Source organism: Scomber scombrus, chromosome 15 (genome assembly GCF_963691925.1).
Source record: "Scomber scombrus chromosome 15, fScoSco1.1, whole genome shotgun sequence".
Lineage (NCBI taxonomy): Eukaryota > Metazoa > Chordata > Actinopteri > Scombriformes > Scombridae > Scomber > Scomber scombrus.
In genome coordinates this window covers 29337437-29350046 of record NC_084984.1, presented here as the reverse complement: position 1 = coordinate 29350046, position 12610 = coordinate 29337437, and the positions used below count along the sequence as shown (strand labels likewise).

General features: G+C 39.4%; 1 protein-coding gene across 3 annotated transcripts in view; it reads left to right on the top strand.

Annotated features, from left to right (window-relative positions):
* Positions 1-12610, top strand: part of pam (peptidylglycine alpha-amidating monooxygenase) — a 124089-nt gene that overhangs the window by 92890 nt on the left and 18589 nt on the right. For all 3 annotated transcript variants that reach the window (XM_062434062.1, XM_062434061.1, XM_062434060.1), the window contains 4 exons: positions 444-559; positions 2328-2424; positions 2590-2640; positions 2908-3144. In XM_062434062.1, coding sequence (XP_062290046.1) covers positions 444-559; positions 2328-2424; positions 2590-2640; positions 2908-3144 — 501 coding nt within the window. The remainder of the gene's footprint in view (positions 1-443; positions 560-2327; positions 2425-2589; positions 2641-2907; positions 3145-12610) is intronic.

Below are 12610 nucleotides of genomic sequence, written 5' to 3'. Positions count from 1 at the left end.
CCCACAGAGGGGCGGACTGAGGTCCAACCACCACCCACAGTTCTGTGGGAAACACTATATAGTTGACTTGGACACTCAGTATACCAGCCTGTGTTACAAACTGGAGATGTAACACAGAAAGAGAGGGTCTGACAAACAATGCTGCTGAATTTCATTATTGAGAATTTAAGATTTAAGACTTGATCCATTTTAGTGAAAGTCATCTTAGCCACTGCACACATTTTTACCATTCCTTTTTAATCTGTCTGTGGTATGTCAGCCACCTTACTATACTAAAACACACATATGCCCTCATACTGTGTGGTTGTAAGTACTTAAAAGTTATTTGTGTGTGTGTGTGTGTGTGTGTGTGTGTGTGTGTGTGTGTGTGTGTGTGTGTGTGTGTGTGTGTGTGTGTGTGTGTGTGTGTGTGTGTGTGTGTGTGCTCCTGTTTGTGCATGAAGGCTTAATCTTTGCAGTTAATGGGATATCTCCGTTTGGCCGTTCAACTCCACTCAGAGGTTTTGCAATAAATTATTCAACCAAGGATGTTTTGGATACCTTCAGCCCAGAAAAAAAGGTAAACACACACATACAAATTATCTCTCTGTCTCTTAGTCATTCCTCCTTCTAGAGATTTACCCCACCAACTTCAAATATGATCATCTAAAGACCTTGGCTATGAGTTATTTATTTATAAATATAATTTTGCAAGAAATCCAATTCTCCAGTGGGAAAGTTGGTGACGTACTGGGCTTCTTTTTTCAACTCCTTCTCACTTTCTGTGATATTAGTGATATATTCTCTGCCCTTTTGTTTTCGTTGCTTCCAGACAGAGATTTGATGTTGTTATTTTCCTTAATTCTTGTTCGTTTTCCTTTTGAAAGTTAGTTTGTGTGTTTGACTTTTTTCAGAAATTTGGTGTAACTGGCAGATATATAAAAAAACAAACATCTTGTGTGAGGAGTGTATGAGGCTGCCAGAGAAGCAACAGAAAGTTACTTCGTCTTTCTATATTTTATTTCTCCACAATTGACCAGACAATACTAAACCTTATTCTGTCTCAACTAAATATAGATTAACTTTGTCAAACTTTCAGTAGAAAGAAAGGGCTGGCAACTGCAGCAACACAACCCGTGTGAGCGACACAAGCATATGAGTCGCAGCAATTCTGCTAAACACATATACTGCTGAGGTAGAGGTATCCAGTGTGGACCAAGTGTAACACTTTTTTAGGCAGGTGGTGCATATACATGATCCCCAGCCCAAATTAAAGTTTAAATCAATCTATGTACAAAGGTTCAACCCCTATGCACTTGAAAATATGTTTCACCATGAAAGAGGAAGTTTTCTCAAATCTCAACTCAAATGTCCAACCTGCCCCAAATTTCTCATGCTTCATAAGAGTCCTGTCCTTACTGACATGTAAGAAGATGCAAGGGCCTGATCAACACTGCTTGCAGCTTTAATTATTAAATACATTAATTTTGGACATTTAACTGATAAGCCAAAACATTAAAACCACCTGCTTAACATTGTTCTCTTAGAGGTGATGCTGGGAAACTGTTATAATAAATAAATGTGAAAACAATTAGTGCTCAGACTGAGTGATGTGCACATCAGAGACACATGAACAATTAACACACCCACGTGTCTGCAATTACAACCAGGAGGACACTTTAGCGCAAGTTTTTCAACAATTGGGCCACCAGGGAGGGTGACCGCCCCCCTTGCCCCCCACTTGTGCACACCACTTAGTTGGGGATAGTATTTACGTAAAAATTCAGTATGGTGCTATGCCTAGTGATGATTAAGTTATAATTGTAATGTTTAGTTATTGTTTAATTTGAGTAAATCAAACAATGAGATGGAAGAAGAAAACACTGTGTTATCCAAATGTGTGGCACCAGATTGAACAAAATTAACCATTCTAAGCACATTTTAATTGAAACTTTAATTTTGAATTGAAATGTTGTTGTTTTTTCTCATGTAAATCATCACTGTGAAACACAGTGAATTATATTTACCATTAATTTGATTATTTTACATGGGTGTCTACATATGACAGTTATATTAAAAGTGTGCAACAACTCTGTGGGTGTCAGAATTTTTGGTATATGGTCTCCACCTCCTGTCACCCAGAATTCAGACAACCTTAGATACAGTTGTGAGTCATTTTATTGCCTGAGTAAGAGACATTGGACTAGCTTGCAACATTTGCTCGCTCTATGTGTTGCAGTTTCAGATACATTCATGGCCAAATAATCACTATTTAATCACTAACAATTATAATAATGATAATGATAATAATGAATTGTTATAACAAATGTATTTTCCTTCATTTTCAGGAATTTAAAATGCCTCATGACATAGTTGAAACCAGTGACGGCAGTATCTTCGTCGGGGATGCAGACAGCAAATCAGTCTTTAAGTTTACCACTGAGAGTAAGCGCAGCTTCATTACAACTATACAAATCAAAGTAACAAGGTTCTTTGTGTTGTGTCATAGCAGATGAACTATCTACCTGGAAATGAACATTGTACCATTATTAACCTGTATCTAACACTGCATATAAAAACACAATGACTTTTTTCATCTGAATTTTCCAGAGGCACATCGCTCTGTCAAAAAGGCTGGTATCGAGGTTCAGGAACTTGAAGGTGGGTTTTGTTGAGCCTTACAGAGATTCACAAAAGAGAGATTTTGTATACTGTATTCATCGTGTTAATAGAAGTATTTGATGGTACTGAGAGTCCAGCCAGGTGCTAAGGTTGTTGATATTTGTGGACACTACAAAGCAGCATCAAAACAGAACAGCTGCAAACATTGTTTTTGATGCAAACCCACAAGACAACGGCCCATAGATTTGTTGAACCAAGATGACACTCACCATATTTCTGTACATATACATATTTTTGTATGTCTAGAAATGGAGACCTTTATCAAAACTAAGGTGAAGCCAGATCCTAACATGTCAAAAACAGCAGCCCTCCAACAGAAGCAAATTCTGGCTCAACAGCCTCGACCACAGGAAGAAGATGAGAGGAGTGTACCAAAGCCAGACAAAGAGCACGGTGTACTTCCAGCCATCATCACTACCCTTCTGCTCATCCCTCTGATGCTTGTCATATCCATAGGAGTCTTCATCTGCTGGAAGAAAAATGGTATGTATTACACTAAGGACATCCAGCAGTGCTCAGAAGTGGTTCTTAAAAGTAATGGTATTGAAGATTATCAAAATAAGAATTTAAAGGATAGGTTAATTTAGTTTCAAGTGCATCTTAATACAGTACTGACAAGCCTATATGTTGACATACATTGAAACGGATATGTCATTTTTCCTCCTGCTCATAATGGTAACAAAAAAGGTTCCCTCTGAATGTGATTTCAATTGAAGAGATACAGGTCAAAATCCAATGTCGTGCAAAAGTAGATTCAGTTTAAGTTAATTTTAGGATGCTGTAGTCTGCATTAGACAAATTAAGCGGGTGTCTTTCAAAGTTTGTATTTTTGTATTACATTTTCTGTCTGTGCGACCATGGACATTATTTACCCGCTGAGCCACGGAAAATAAAGTAGCAACACAAAGAATGAATAACGTACTAAAAAGACTAACTTTGTAAGACTATGTGGAATTTTCTGGAAAACAAAGGACATAACAACCAGATCTTACTGTTTTTTTCACTTGCAAGTGGGCACATTGATCAGCAACATGGAAGGTTTCTGACAGAATGTGCCAGCATCTTAACAGCCGGTTTAAATGCGCATCAAAACACAATGACGTTAACACCTGTAGTTCATACATCACTACAATTGACAGGTTTACCCTACTCAGCACCGAGCCAAGTTAAGGGTAAACTGAAACACACAAAGGGGGTGCACAGAGTCGGCTGAGTAAACACCATAAACCATTTGCCTATGTCCTAAACAGAATTTTATAACCCTAAACAGGTGATGTAGAGAATGGGTGTATTTTTCCTAACACAGAAGATATCTGTTTGACCTGTTACTTAGACTGAAGCCTCGACATTAGCTTTGGTTAAAGACAAATGAAGAGTTTCACATGCAATTAGTCCATGAAATTATGGCGTTCTAGAAGATGTTCTCCAGGCTTTCTATGACAGAGCAAGGAGTTCTTGTATTAAGACCCTTTATTTAGTTAGGCAGATTGTTTGAAACACCAGTCTCAATGTGGCAGGTTCTTCATGTAGAATCAATGCCAAGGTGCATAAGCAGTTCTGGTGTCATGTGGTGGCACATCACCTTTCACTTAATGTTGTTTTTTCCTTTAATTTGCCACCCATTTACCAGAGGGCAACAAGCAAAGACATACATTGTCCTGAATATTGACATTGCATTTACATCTTTGTAGTTATCAAAATAGTTTAAGAAAGGTCTCCACACTTCATAGAATTTAGATTTGCCGCCCTAATTTTAACCAACATTAAGTAAACATCTTTCAGCTATCTAGCATGTGAAGGATGTGTTGGCCATTTCCAATTTAACAGGATGAGACGACGTGCCAAAAGAGTAGTAAATATGCACTAACATTATATTGATTATATGACCAATTTTCATTCACACCAAACAGAGCAGTGAGAGGTTGCTCATCAATAGTAAAACCATAGACTTCACTTAAAGCTACTCTTGCCTTTCTTACCGCACTTTGAAAAAACCCTCGTCCCTCCTATGCAGGCCAGCTGACAGTCTTGCCTGGGCCCAGGACGAGATAATCTTAGATGGGCCCCCCCGTGCCCGGATCTCTCTCACCACCTTTTTTTAAATATTTGTTAAGAAAATCTCTAAAGCCTCTATTTTCTTCTTCTTCTCTTTTCTTTACTTTTCTGAGCACCGGACTTGGGCTGACCGGACATTTTTAGCGTACTGAACTTCAAATGACAACATCAAATTTTGATCAGCTGCCAAACCATTTTTGTGTTGGGGGTGGGAGGGTTCTTGACCACTATTTCAAGAGCAATTAGGAAGAAATCAAACACAAAGCTTTTATGTAACTCAAATATTACACATTTTTTCCACAAATAGGCCTATTTTGAAATTTAATGAGGGCCCAGTTCTGGGCCCCCCCCCTACCCTGGGCCCGGAACAACAGACCCGTTTTTCCCCCCCTATCGGCGGGCGTGCTCCTATGTCCCACCCCCGACACTCCCTTCCCCTCCGCAAACTCGCACTATATATATATAGTTTTCTTTTTCTCCGTGGGAGCGGCTGGAGGTGGAAGCCGTGGCCCGCTTTTGTCGGTCATTGTCAGTCGCTACTGGCTGTTTACGGCTATCTCCGTGGATCATGGATGTATTATAATGCCACAACAGACTCTCTTCCGGGTGAGGGTGCGCGCGATTACGTAATGCGGAAGGGGAAAACAGGCAGGTCGCTCGGCCAATCATATCATTCGGACCGAGTGATATGATTGGTCAGAGTTTTCACAGAATATTATGAGAATGGAATAATGATTAGTTTCTATGCCTGGTGAATCATCAAACATTTTAAACACAAATATAACAAAGGTAAGGGTAGCTTTAAGGATCCAAACACCGCCTCCCAAAAAGGACGAAGACTAGAGCAGGCCTAAAACGTGTGAAAAAGGGTCACTGCAGCCAACTGTCAACTCTCAAGCAATCAGAGTGAGAGTCATGCAAATGGCCGTTTTCACACGCACTCACGACACGATGCTTTTTCTCACGCTGTTAAAAAATAATAACAAACTATCTTTTTAAAATCATTAGTTTGGACCCCATACTTTTACCATGTAGCGCTGTTTTCAGAGCGCTGTGTCAGAGCTTCATTATTAAATCTGTTCCGCTTGTTTATTGAGATTAAAACCCAAATCAATGAAACACTGATACCGACAGCTTCTCGCATATCGCACGCATGCACACACATAAACACACACAGCGCTGCTGACACTCGGTTGATGCAAAGACACTGGGAAGCTTAAGGTGGTCCAAAACTGTCACAACTAAATGTTCAGTTAATTGTTAACTTACTGAAACAAAATGTTGGTATTTTGTCGCCTTTATATTCCTGTTAGCTAACTGAACAGTTATCTCTTTAGAGATTTTCTTAACAAATATTTTTAAAAAGGTGGTGAGAGAGATCCGGGCACGGGGGGGCCCATCTAAGATTATCTCGTCCTGGGCCCAGGCAAGACTGTCAGCTGGCCTGCATAGGAGGGACGAGGGTTTTTTCAAAGTGCGGTAAGAAAGGCAAGAGTAGCTTTAAGTGAAGAGACACAGACTGTTCAGTTAGCTAACTGTTAAGAAGTGCTAATGCTAGGATATTAAAAATAGTGAAAAGATGAGGAGAGTGGTTAGTTTTTATTTGATTGTTACTGTAGAGAGGACTGGTCGGTTTTTTGCTGATAGTCTCTTGGTTTGATGTTTGCTCCCCTAGACAACATGGACTAAGGTTGTTTTTTCAAAAAAGATGAAAGTAAGTCATCACTGGTAGAAATCAGTTAACTTCAGCTAACTACACCTGAGTCTCTTATGGACAGGAGCTGACTAATAAAAGCCTGGCTGCCTCATTTATAAACTGGCTCATAAAATTGACAAATATTCTACTTTTTGAGGAGTAATCTTTGGCGTACTGTTGAGGGCTTTGAGAAAAATTTCCAATTTCACAGACTGGTATTTTACAGTCAGTTGTATTTACATTCAGTATTTATATTCACTATCATTCGTTCTGGTTATAAATGTGAAACAATACATACTGCTCACTATATAACTATCACTCCACCTCATCTCCTGACATCTAGGTGCATGAGAGTTAGTCAGAGGCAGGTGAAGGATGCAGGGACAGTGCAGAGAGATCCTTTGCTGTGGTGAGTGATGAAAGGGATTCGACAGTTTAGAATCATTTGTCAATGGGAATATTGAATGGGAAACATTTCAGTCAAGGTGTCCTGTATGACCAATAAAGTCAGTAGATCATCACGTACCTTAATGTCATACTGTTCCCTGGTGAACTATCTTATGTTATGCTCACTGTAAATCAACAATGGACCCTTAAATTCATTTTCATTTATTTGTGAAGGCATAGACCACCCAAAAAAATTGGAATTTGCGAATGACTATCTAACCTGTATATTACTCTAATTATTGAATTAATCCATATGTCACAGCTTGGGTCTCTTTCTAACCCTAAATTTAAAAAGTACGGTCTAGACCTGCTCTGTATGTTAAGTGCCTTGAGTTTAATTTAACAGTCTATGTAAAGTAATGAAATAGGGCAATATGAACCGGGAAAAGTGAGGTCTTTACCCTCCTTTGAGATCAGGCAGATAGAGGCCTATAGACATTGCTTCATTAAACATTGCAAGGAGTATGGGTGATCAACTATTCGCAAAATCTTTGAAAACATCCGCAGGGAACCCATCATGGTCTGGGATTTTCCCCGATTGCATGCAATGTATGGCTTCCTGAACCTCCCCTAATGTAAAAGGGTGATAAAGTTCAGCTCTTATCTCACTAGACAAAGAGGGCAATGTCATATTTTGGTAAAATGTATCTAAGTTTGCAGGACTCAAATTACACTCAGAGGTATAAAGAGTTTTGTAAAAGTTAAGGAATGTGTAATTGATTGGGCTATAGTCAGTGGTTAAAATGCCTAATGGTGTTGTTTTTTTTGTAATTTGGCGAACCGCAAATGACTGTCATGCTTGGTGCGCCAGAAACCTGCCTGTCTTGTCCCCATATTCGAATAACCCTTGGCGAGCCCTAAGAAATTGTTATTCAGCCTGTGTTGTTGACACTAAATTGAGTTTGGTGGGAAGGCTAACACGTTTTAGGTAGATCTCTGGTATAGGAGAGGTTGAGTAAAGTCTATCTAACTCCGAAATGGCCTCTGTGTTGAATAGCAAATAATCTGTCCTCTTTAATATATTTTAGTGTTTCCCAGAGCGTGCTATGATATATGTCTGACAAACAATTAGTTTCAATAAAAAATGTGATCTGTGTATCAATACATTTTATGTCATCAGATTCTGATAAAAGGAGAGGATGAAGGTGCCACGTTCTAACTGATATAGGGGTGTCAGGAAATGCTAAGTCAAAGGAGAAAGGGGCGTGGTCAGATATTATTATGCTATCAGGGTTTCCCACAGCACTTTACAGCTTAGGCGGACGCCTAAGCAACACACGCCTACTGTCTCCAAAATTTTTTTTAAATAAATAAATATATACAGTATATGTATGCAGGGCCTGAATTTCAGCGCGGGTATTGCGCACAATTTAATTGATTCCCGCACACATTTACAGCGATGTATATTAATGTTCAACCATCGTCTGCAGCGTGGCTTACTGCAGGACGACTGGCCGGAACCGCTGTGTACGACTGTCTGACTTCGACCCTGAACACACCTGTAGCTCTCTGCACCTCCCGCTAGCATAACATAGACACGCTAACAGTGATATTAAGTTTAAGGAAACAAACACAGACAAGCTAACAGTGATATTAAGTTTAAGGAAACAAACACAGACAAGCTAACAGTGATATTAAGTTTAAGGAAACAAACACAGACCGCTGGTTAAAACATTAATCTACATCATCTGAGGCAGAACCTGCTCAGAAAAAAACAGCGCCACGTTAATCCTCAGACAGGTAACTGTAACGTTACTATAGTAACAAGTTTCAGGCTAACCGGCTCAGAGTATATGAACGGCTGCAACTAAACAGGTGATATTAACGGTGCATTGTGTAAAATGCTGCGGTGCTGCACGTTTTATCAGCTGATGTTACAAAACATCAATTTTAAGTCAATCAGATGTTTCTCATTCAACAGACCTGAAGATAAAGAGTGAGGCAGATTCAACAAAAATGTGATGCTAATGCTACTGAAACTGAATATAACTACTTAACTGTATAATACTATATAACTTGTAATTGCTATAAAATATAGTTCAGAAAATAAGTTAACTATATAAAATAGACTCAATGGTTAAACCTGTGCAATCTAATTTAATCCAATACAGCATTCTACTTTTATGAAGCTTATACATTTTTTGACAAGAAGGTGACAATTCTGCTTTATGTTCATTATTGAGTGATTGTGGTGTATTAGGATGCATTATATTGAAAGGTGTTCCTAATATTTTGTCCACTCCATTAACATACATGAGGAGGGCAAAATATCAAGAACACCATTCAATGTAATGCACCCAAGTACACCACCACCACTTAGTACCACCTCAGTAATAAACAAAGTAGAATTATAACTTTTTTGATAATGTTAACAAAAACTGAAAATGTATAGAATTTATAGCAGAGCTGTTGTATTGGATTGAATTATATTGCACATGTGTTCCTAATGAAGTTGCAGGTGACCGTAGTTCAGAGAATAAAACTACTAAAGTGTATACTAAATAACTAATTACTATATAATATAGTTCAGAGAATATCTTAAATTGAAGGAAAGTGACAAAAAACAATCTGTGGTAAGAATAGGACAAGGTACAGCCTACAGTCCCCCCAACAAAGTAAAATTCCCCCCTCTCACTGCTCCCCACCACCTTAACTAACACATTTTCTGCGGGAAACCCTGGCTATGATAAGTTGGTTGGCTTATCAGAGGGTTAAGTTTGGTACCCAGAAGAAAAACATCAATACGAGAGTAGGTGCAATGCACAGAAGAGAAGGAGGAGAATGCTTTGCTCGTTGGCCAGAGGTCAAAAAGGATTTGTTGTTCAAAAAAATTGATAGAAGTTACCGTCTTAGACAAAGGTGCAGATATAGCTGAGAAATAGTCTTAATTACACAGTTGAAGTCCCCACTGTAGCGTTGTCATCGATATTTGGTATAGAGGCAAAAAAAGCATTTATAAAGTCGTTATCATCCAAATTACGTATTTACACACAGGCTAGAACAACAGGTCTATTGAGGAGCAGACCGCTGATGACAACAATTATACCATTTGTATTTGCAATAATTTTACTGTACTCAAAATAATTTTTTTCCCCCAAATATCTTTATTTTCTTTTTTGCAAAAATAAAAACCTTCACATACACAGTAAAGTAACAAACAGGTTTGAAGTGACAATAAGACCAACCCATCTACTGAGTACTAGTCCCCTCTGACCTCTTACAGGATTAGTGTCCCTATAACCCACCCACCAAACATCTGCACACACACACACACACACACACACACACACACACACACACACACACACACACACACACACACACACACACACACACACACACACACACACACACACACACATATGCCAGGAGTCAAAGGGATAAATAAAACTCACAGAACAAAAAGAGAAGAAACCAAGAAAAAAAAAACTCAGTTTCTTCTTTGGTATCCAATGTGTCAATATAAGCTATGAAGGGTTGCTAGATTTTGTAGAGGGTCCTGAGGGAATGAGCCTCCTTGTGAGGAGGGTGGTAAATGCAATTACCCACTGTTCTGTTTTGGTCTTAATGAGGATGGGAGATATTCCGAAGATGGCAAGGTGAGGGTCAAAGTGTAACACTGTACCGATTGTATCAAATATTGCAGTCTAAAAATCTGATAATTTTCGACATAGCAGCAACATGTGCATATAGGTGATTGTTTACACCAGTTAAATTGATCAGATCTATCAGGGTATATTTTAGCTAATCATACATTGGTAAAGTGGACTAAGGCTGTGTCTTGCACATATTGAGGAGGAATGTACATGATCTAATATCTGTTCCCATTGTTCATCTGTTAAAACGGTTCCGAGGTCCTTGCTCCAAGTGGCCTTTAGGTCGTCTAAACAGTTTAACTCTATGTTGGTAATGAGATTGTAAACTTGTGATATGATTTGTGTTTTGTGATAGGAATTTATCAATCCTAGAATCTGGGGGCTGGTTAGGAAATTGAGGAAATGGGACATAATGTCGAATTTGAAAATAACGGAACAGGTGGGCATTTGAAAGATTACATTTCCCCTGATAACTCATAGAAGGATTTTAAAACGCCATCAGCATACAGATCTTTGAGAGTAAACAGACCTCTGTTTGATCAGGTCTGGAAGGCTGGGTCTGAGCAAAATGGAAGAAATGTGTGGTTGCAAAATACTAGAGCTAGGCTTAATGAAGTATGTAGGCCAAAACTGTCTCCTAAACGGATCCCAGACTTTCAGTGTATTTGTAGCAATTGGATTTGAAGTAAATTGTTTCATTGGAAAGAGCAGTGCTGAGCAGACCACTGACAAAGCGAAAAATGCTAAGAGGAGGTTTCTTCACCAGGTTGACTTACCTAAGTAGAGAGAGAGGGAGGGAAGACCATCTGGAAAAATCCAATTTACAGAAATCTAATAGCAGGCTAAAACGTTATGCAAAGAGCTCTGAGAATGAGTTAGTGACCAGGATACCCAGATACTTAACCTGTTGCACCCTAGCCATATTTTCAGAAAAAACGCCTAAAAAGACATACCCAAAGTAAATGAAGAATTGCTTCACAATTATAAAGTTCATATGCATTTCCTTGGTGTCCGGGGACATCTAGGGACCTCAAGGAATGTATTCCCAGTGTCAGAAATAGTGTGTCTGTTATTATACCTGAGTAAATTGGAATAAACCAAAGGAGAAATGGGAAATTTCTATCCTCGCCTATTTTTTCCCCCTATTTGACAGAGGATAACACCATGCGAACACTAATTCCATGCACACAGATGCCACTGATCCCCTACAGCAACTACTTGACTACAAATGTACCACATTTGATAGAATTTACACATAGAGAAGGTTCTAAACCGTACTCTTCAAGTTCTAATTTTAAAGAGATCCAACATTCCCACATGAGCAAGCACTTAGTGACAATGGCAAGAAAAAACTCCCTTTTAACAGGAAGAAACCTCAGGCTGAACCAGGCTCAAAGTAGGAGAACATCTGCCTCGACCGGTTGGGGTAGAGAGGAGAGAGAGGAAGAATAGGAGAGAGAGAGAGAGAGTGAGGAAGGAGATGAGAGAAGCACATTGAAAATAAACATTGATAGCTAGAAGGTCCAGGACTGGAATCTGTCATCTGGACGTCTACAGGCCCAGATTACCTGTGAGACGAGAAAGCACAAACAACTACGGGGAAGAAGTTTAGGTTATTGAATGCATTAATAGTACATGAATGTTAATGGATATAGATGGATGGATAGAGAGAGAGAGGAGGAGAGAGGAGCTCAGTGCATCATGGAGGTAGGAGTCCCCCGGCAGTCTAAGCCTATAGCAGCATAAAATGGGAGCTGGCTAACTATAAGCTTTATCAAAAAGGAAAGTTTTAAGCCTACTCTTAAAAGTCGAGAGGGTGTCTGCCCTCCGGACCGAATCTGGGAGATGGTTCCACAGGAGAGGAGCCTGATAACTGAAGGCTCTGCCTCCCATTCTACTTTTAGAGAATGGGAGTAACTGCACAGCAAGTAATGCAGCTTACGTCAGCTAACGTTAGGTTGTAGATTAGCAAATTGCTGTGGCTCAGGAGGTAGAGCGGTCGTCCTCCAATTGGAAGATTTGCGGTTCGATTCCCGGCTCCTCCAGTCTACATGTCGATGTGTCCTTGGGCAAGACACTTAACCCCTAATTGCTCCCGTTGCTGTGCCAACGGTGTATGAATGCGAGTGAATGGGTAGTTTCCTCCTGATGTGCA